The following is a 7,649-nucleotide window of genomic DNA, read 5'->3' on the forward strand; positions in this document are numbered from 1 at the left end:
ACACAGACAAAACCCTTAACGTCACTCTACAGATCACACTCTCACAGATCAAAGATATGGTGAGCACTAAACACACACGACTGCTTTTACTGAATGATAACAGAATGAGGTTACAGCTGCATGCATCGGAGCTGCTGCAGAAAGAGTGGGTTTGAAATAACTTCTGTTGGTTCGGAGATCAAGGCATACAGTATATCTCACCAGAAAAACACCCACACACTGTCCGACTGGCCTTGATGTGGCACGGCACAAGAATGGTCTGATCAAACTTCGGCGACTTAATGCTGAAACCGCAAAGATTGCACAATTGCCCCAAACTTTTAATCTTTGAAAATACATGGCTAGCTCAAATTCACATTCATTCAGGCCTAGTGCTTAAATAACAACAGTGAACTACTAATGAATGTATTGGAAGTATTTGCTAAAAAAGAAGAAGCATGTTCTCACTGGTGAAGCATACATTACATGTTTGATCAGCACAAGAAGCTTTTGTTCTAGCACAGATTTTCCATTGGACATTTTCTGTTGTTTACAAAAACCATTCATAAATCAAAATGAATACACAGCCACACTGGAGAATGCATCAGTGGAGAAAAATGATTTTTGTACAAATAAATGCCCCCCCCCACCACCTCCACGACAGTTTCAGTTATAATGGATATCTCTAGGTGTCAGTACTTCTCAAATGTTTATTGTGTGGATCCTCTTCTCATTAACTCACTGTATCTTATGACACTGTAAACATTATATGTGTGTGTATATGTATAGTGTGAGCTGCTTGACTAATGTATAACACTATCTACAAAGTGTGCCACTGCGGATCATGTTTATCCTCCCTTCAAAGTGTTTATTCAGTGCATCAGTATGTGTGATGAAGTAACCTACAAATGTGTTGGATAATAAGATTTGTATTACTCATATTAGTTAATATATATATATTCTACTTATTTACACAAAAGTAATGTCTGCTTTAAAATAAGGAGAATAAGGAGTGAGTGTGTGTGTGTGTGTGTGTGTGTGTGTGTGTGTGTGTGTGTGTGTGTGTGTGTGTGTGTGTGTGTGTGTGTGTGTGTGTGTGCATAGTGTATTTATTTGTTTTACATTTTCAAAATCTTAAAATATTTGTTTATTTTCCATGTTCAGATTTCTACGATTTTCAGTGTGGTTTCAGACACACATTTACTGTGATGTTATGCTCTATTGTAATAACAACAGACATTGAGATTTTATTATTTTTATAATTGTAGTGTCTTGTTTTGGTTTATCCAAAACTGAAAATTCTGTAATTGTTTTTTCTGTCTTATTTTTGTCACTCTCATATCAGTCGGATAGAAATATTGGACCACGTTGATCTTTATATTTCATTTTTCCACAAAAGAGAGAAAAAAAGAAAGTTTTGCAGTGACATGAGTATAAATGATGACAGAAATCTGTTTAACTGCTGTAATTGTGTGGTTTTATGTCCAGTGCTCTGTCTGTGGATGATGGTTATATAAGACACTGGTAGTCATTTTTAGTCATTTTTATGTACGTTCCTGAAAGAGACAATGAATTTTTTCATTCAAGAGGCACGGAATTTCCACCCTGATCAAACCCAATCAAATATTAATTTACTGAACCCGAGGAGTACTTTTAACCAATGAGATGTGATATGTAGAAGGCATTAAGTGCAACCTAAGGGTTCAGACTTTCTTCGCTTTCATTCTTTATTGTTGTGAGAAAGTGTTCCATGTACAACAACAGGGTTTTATCTTGCAGAGCAAGACCCTGTGCGACTGAATACTTGGTCTTAACACCACACCGTTACCTCAAAGAAAAATAGATATCTAACCTTATCACATTTGAACATGAAAGCACATGAGGTTTCAAGCTCCAAAAAATAATCCTTAATCCATAAGTGTTCTGTGGTGATAAATAGACCAAGATTTGGGTGGTTCTTCACTCACAAATCAAAGAACTGATGGCAAGACATGGCGAGACATCAACAACATAAGTTCTTAGATTCTACAGTTTCGTATGATTTGGCTAGTGCAGGTCTGTAAATGACTTTTGCTTTGTGCTTGACTCTTTGTGCCAGGATGAAAGGAACCAGGTGCTGACCACATACCTGTGGGTGCGTCAGATCTGGCATGATGCTTATCTGCGCTGGGATAAAGATGAGTATGATGGACTTGAGGTCATTCGAATACCCGGCAACCTTGTTTGGAGACCAGACATCGTTCTGTATAACAAGTGAATATACATATACACACAATATCTTGCATAAAACAGGAAAAAAATACAAATCAGTTCATAATGTGAGAATTTAAACATTCAGTCTTAACTAATATCTAGCAACTACAGCAGGCTCAGATTTGATTAATGGACACAGAGAAGACTGAATTATTTAATTATCTCTATATTACTTTTTCACTCAGTGCGGATGAGGAGGACTCCTCGGGACCCCCAGACACCAATGTGGTGTTGAGGTATAATGGTGAGATCACTTGGGACTCCCCTGCCATCACTAAGAGTTCCTGTAGGGTGGACGTCTCTTATTTCCCCTTTGATAGTCAGGAGTGCAACCTTACCTTTGGCTCCTGGACCTACAATGGCAACCAGGTATATGCACTGGACAGCTGTATAGCAGCAAGTACAACAGTATATGCATTCTTGTGTTGCTTGGATAAAAATGTTTTGTATCTGAATACATGTAAATGTACACACACTGTTATGTCACAATCTATCTTTGTAATGTAACTCACTATCTGTAGCCTAACCTATCTTTGTAATGTAACTCACTATCTGTAGGTGTGAACAGGTGCATTTGTGACACATTTTGATTGGCTCATTTAAAAAGTTAAGTCTTAAGTACACTTAAGTCAACTGCTGTATTCGAAATAAAATGAAAATTCTGTCATCATTTACATACCCTCCATAAACCCAGATGAATTTCTTTCAGCTGTTGAATGCTATCTTTAGATATTTTAAGAATGTTGGTAAAAAAATAAAATAAAATAGCTGGTGGTAGCCATTGACCACAATCTGGAAACATATACAATGGCTACCGTCAACTGTTTGGTTACCAACATTCTTCAAAATATCTTCATTTCTGCTCAGCAGAAGAAAGAAACTGGTACAGGTTTGGAACAAGTGGAGGGTGTATGGAATTCTGTTTCTGCCACTGAATGAAAAATGAAAAATAAAAAATGTAATTGCTGACTTTTTTCTCAGAATTGTGAGATATGAACTCACATATAAATACATACAATCTCTTTTCCCCCCCCTCAGAATTGGATTTATAACTTGCGTGTTTATATCTCACAATTTTGAGAAAAGAAGTCAAATACGAGATATAAACTCGCAAGTGTGAGAAAAATGTAAGAAATTTGAAAAAACCCCTCAGAATTGGATTTATAACTTGCGCTCACAGTTGTGAGTTTATATGACGCAATTCTGAGAAATAAAAGTCTGAATTGTGAGAAAAAGTCACCATTACCTTTTTTAAATTTTTTTATCAGCGGTGGAAATGGGCTTCCATAAGGGTGAGTTATTGATGGCAGAAATGTCATTTTTGGGTGAACTACAAAAACTCACCATCCACAGATTATGAAGTGAAATCAGAATATATACAAACACATAAGGAAGAATAGGCTATTAATAAATGTTTGAAATGTATAGTGGCTTGACTTCTGCGTTGTCTTCATGCACAGGAACCTCATTTTTACTGCTCATAAAAACATAAAAATAAATAGAACATTTAAAAAAGAAAAAATTATTTGCATATATAAGAAAGAATATAAGAAAGAATTGTGAATTGTCCCCTACTAAGTGTCCCATCATGTCCACTGCAATCCCAGGTGGACATCACTATGGGCATGGAGGGTGGAGACCTTTCAGACTTTGTGGAAAATGTGGAATGGGAGTGTCACGGCATGCCGGCCGTTAAGAATGTCATAATGTACGGCTGCTGCTCGGACCCATACCCTGACATAACATACACAGTCCTGCTCAAGCGGCGTTCTTCCTTCTACATCTTCAACCTTCTTCTGCCGTGTTTCCTCATCTCTTTCCTGGCTCCGCTGGGCTTCTACCTGCCAGCTGATTCTGGGGAGAAGGTCTCACTGGGGGTGACGGTGCTGCTGGCTCTGACTGTATTTCAGCTGATGGTGGCTGAGAGTATGCCACCTTCAGAAAGCGTTCCACTTATTGGTGAGTTTACAGTAGAGCAGAATAGGTCTGTCGTCATTTTAATTTCTCTCTGGCTACAGAATATTGTTGTCACTCCTTTAAATGTGGTTTGCACAGTTTGGCAATAAACAAAAGTGATAACCATACAGTATGTCACTATGGTTTTAGTGGCTCAGTTGGCCCCCTAGTGGAAGTTGCAATCAACTATCAGTTAAAAAAAAAAAGAAAAAAAAAAAACAAACCCCCTGCAGTTCCTTCATGAACCCCAGATTGGGAAACCTTGATGTAATGTAATGTAATGTTTAATGCACTTAATGTTGTTAATAACAACGAACAGAATGTATTTTCTTTCTATTTAATTTTTTTCTATCAATATTGTGCAATATTATCCTATTAAAACAATGTTATAAACAAGTTAGGTCAAAAGTAATCTAAAAGAAATCTGATTATATTACTTAAAAGGTGTAATGTAATAAGTAACAAAAAAAATTTGTCATGTAATTATGTAATCAGTAATGGACTACAATTTGTAAGTAATCTACCCAGCACTGTACAGTTCATAGTACTCATCAATATGACTATCATATCCATTTTATATATATTATAGCTGTAGCTGGGCAATATAGCCAATAGAAAGAAAAAGAATACTGAGATGTACAGATATAATCATGCAAAGAAAAACAAGCTATATTGTCTTTTGTCATAAGCATTGAAAAGTGGACATACATACAGTACACAATCCATTCTTATAAACTGTTTGAGTGCATATGGTTGTCAGTCCCAAACACTGATTGTGTGATTGTATAGCCTCTTTGTTATTTATCCCTTCTTTGTGTCTTTCCTTTAGGAAAATACTACATTGCAACAATGACCATGATAACAGCTTCTACATCTTTGACTATCTTTATCATGAATATACACTTCTGTGGAGCGGAAGCCAAGCCTGTGCCCCACTGGGCCAAAGTCCTGATAATAGACTACATGTCAAAGATCTTCTTTGTGTATGAGGTGGGCGAGAACTGCACCACACCTGAAAGCGACCGAGGCTCGTTGTTCCCTGAAGACCCACTGACTAGCTTAGAGAGAGATGGGTATTTTGACAAAGGATTTTATGGAGACCATGATGAGAGAGACCACAGTCAGTTTAACGGCTACAGCCACAGAGACCACCGGCATGGGAATGGGTACCGTCACAACAACAGTGCCTATCGGCATCATAGGCATGACCGGCAAAGGAGGACCCGCTCATCTTCAAATTCCCCTGTCCGACATCCAAAATACACACACTACATTGGTCGAGATGGAAGCGAAAAGCTCCCGCTAACAAGCCAGGAGAAACTCAAAGATAGTGAAATCTCCATTCCAGAAAAACTTAAAGGATACACCTACGATCACGGCAATGGCTATCTCAATGGAGTCGCCTATCAACACGATAAAAGCTACGGCAAAACCTTTGGAGCAGATAGTTACAATAAGACCACCAATGGCACTGGATCTGTATGCCCCTGTGGCCAACATCAGAAAGTGGTGCGAAACATTGAGTACATAGCTAACTGTTTCAGAGAGCAGAGGGCACACCAGGCCAAAGGGGCCGAGTGGAAGAAGGTTGCCAAGGTGATGGACAGGTTCTTCATGTGGGTGTTTTTCATTATGGTCTTCCTCATGAGTATCCTTGTCATGGCCAAGGCAACCTAGAGCTGTTTACACTTTAACTCTTTCCCCACCAGCGTTTTTTTTTTTAAAAATTGCCAGCCACCGCCATCAATTTTGATCATTTTTACAAAAATGTCATGGTCCCCGGAATATTTTGTTGTATGAATATCTGAACATGCAAAATGTTAAAAGAGAGAACCGAGCCTCTGCTTTGTACAAGCAAACAAAAAGTTTAATTCTAGCTTCATGCATTTTTTTTTCTCAGCACCTGAACGTAAGTAAGTTTTATAGAAAGCAACATTTTTTCACAAAAAGCTGAGAAAATTGTGTTTTTGTCAATGACTACATCTGTATGGAATTCAGAATTCATTACTTCCATCAACACACCCAAAGCTTCACAGCCCTAAAACACTTCCTAGATCAACATTTCATTCGGTAACGTTAGGTAGTTTTGATTTAAATGCTGTTTAATGATTGATGATCATGTTTTTTACATCGCTAGCGATCGCGTGTTTCTTCTTCTTCATCATGTTTTGATTCAGGGATTCAGTACTCTTTCAGAAGATGCGTAATAGCGCCTCCTACTGTATAACAGTGAAAACACGGCAAGCCAGATAATTCCATCAATGGCGGGGAAAGAGTTAAAGATGCAATCAATTGATTATATATTTAGTAACACTATGTGTCAAAAGAACAGTTAGTTACTGATGATTACATTTTTTTTTTCAAACAATAAGTCTTTAATCCTGTATTTGTTGACAAACTGGCTCATGTTCTGCATTCAGCTTAATCTGTGGTTTACAGTTACTGCACGACTGTTAGTTGTTTAAACGTTTCACTTTCTTCATTGTTTCATTTGTTCTTTCCACTGAAGAAAATTCTCTGGTTGTAACAGTTAAATAAATGGCATTAATATTTCAGGTGTAGACTTGTTCCCACATGTGTATGTGTAGAGTAACTCAATCTTTGTCTGGTATGGACAAACATTAATAATGCACAATTAACCCTGCACATGCACATGGACATGGACAGACATCCACACTAATGCACATTAAAAATGCATAAATAGACCAGTCTTGAATGTCGACCACGCATAAATACAGTGCAAAAACTTGCATCCTTGACCAGTGCTAACATATTATCTCACCAGAAAAATATATTTTCTTTCTAACATTTTATATCTCTATATTTTCTTTGATTTGATGTGCTTGTTCCTTGCTTTGTTCTCTGCTTACAATATTCTTTTACAAATGGTGCTACACACACACACACAAAAAAAAACTTTATCAATTACAGAATCTTAGAACAACTGATCATAAAAGGAGAATGGAATGAGAATGAAAAGAGAGTAAGTAAAACTGAACAGTCACCTCAGACTGCCTACTAAAACCTGATTATATAGAGACATATCAATGTATTTACCTTAAGTATTAAACCAAGCCTTAAAATGTTGATTGATGGAAAGACTTTAATAGGTGCTGGTCTAAACCTCTGTCTTCTTGTTAAGCTGTGACGTAAGGAAAATTGTTTTTCTGAATCCAAGACTGGACTTGTTTCAACTGAGAATATCAGTCAATATCTGTCCATCTGAGATTTCAGTGTTGAGATAAATGTTAGGATTGTGAATTTTCTGTAGTATTACAGCACACCTTGAGTGTATATTAGCACCGTTAGTTGTTTGCTTGACTCAAACATTTTAAAATCTTTACATGCTGATCTAAAGATTATTTATATATTACCTATATTTATATTTGCATTTTTCATGGATATGTCATTGATTTGAATTAATCACCCTGGAATTTCTTGCACAGTCAAATTAAATGCAG

General features: G+C 37.0%; 1 protein-coding gene across 1 annotated transcript in view; it reads left to right on the forward strand.

The window, feature by feature from the left end:
• LOC109089614 (neuronal acetylcholine receptor subunit alpha-9-like) overlaps positions 1-6,090 on the forward strand; it is a 7,425-nt gene extending 1,335 nt beyond the window's left edge. The window contains exons 2-6 of the mRNA XM_042766105.1: positions 1-59; positions 2,078-2,232; positions 2,418-2,601; positions 3,840-4,191; positions 5,018-6,090. The exon at positions 1-59 is cut by the window's left edge and continues 87 nt beyond it. Of these exons, the coding sequence (XP_042622039.1) occupies positions 1-59; positions 2,078-2,232; positions 2,418-2,601; positions 3,840-4,191; positions 5,018-5,865 (1,598 nt within the window). The 3' untranslated portion in view covers positions 5,866-6,090. The remainder of the gene's footprint in view (positions 60-2,077; positions 2,233-2,417; positions 2,602-3,839; positions 4,192-5,017) is intronic.
• The last annotated feature ends 1,559 nt before the right edge of the window (positions 6,091-7,649 follow it).

This window comes from Cyprinus carpio, chromosome A1 (genome assembly GCF_018340385.1).
Source record: "Cyprinus carpio isolate SPL01 chromosome A1, ASM1834038v1, whole genome shotgun sequence".
NCBI lineage: Eukaryota > Metazoa > Chordata > Actinopteri > Cypriniformes > Cyprinidae > Cyprinus > Cyprinus carpio.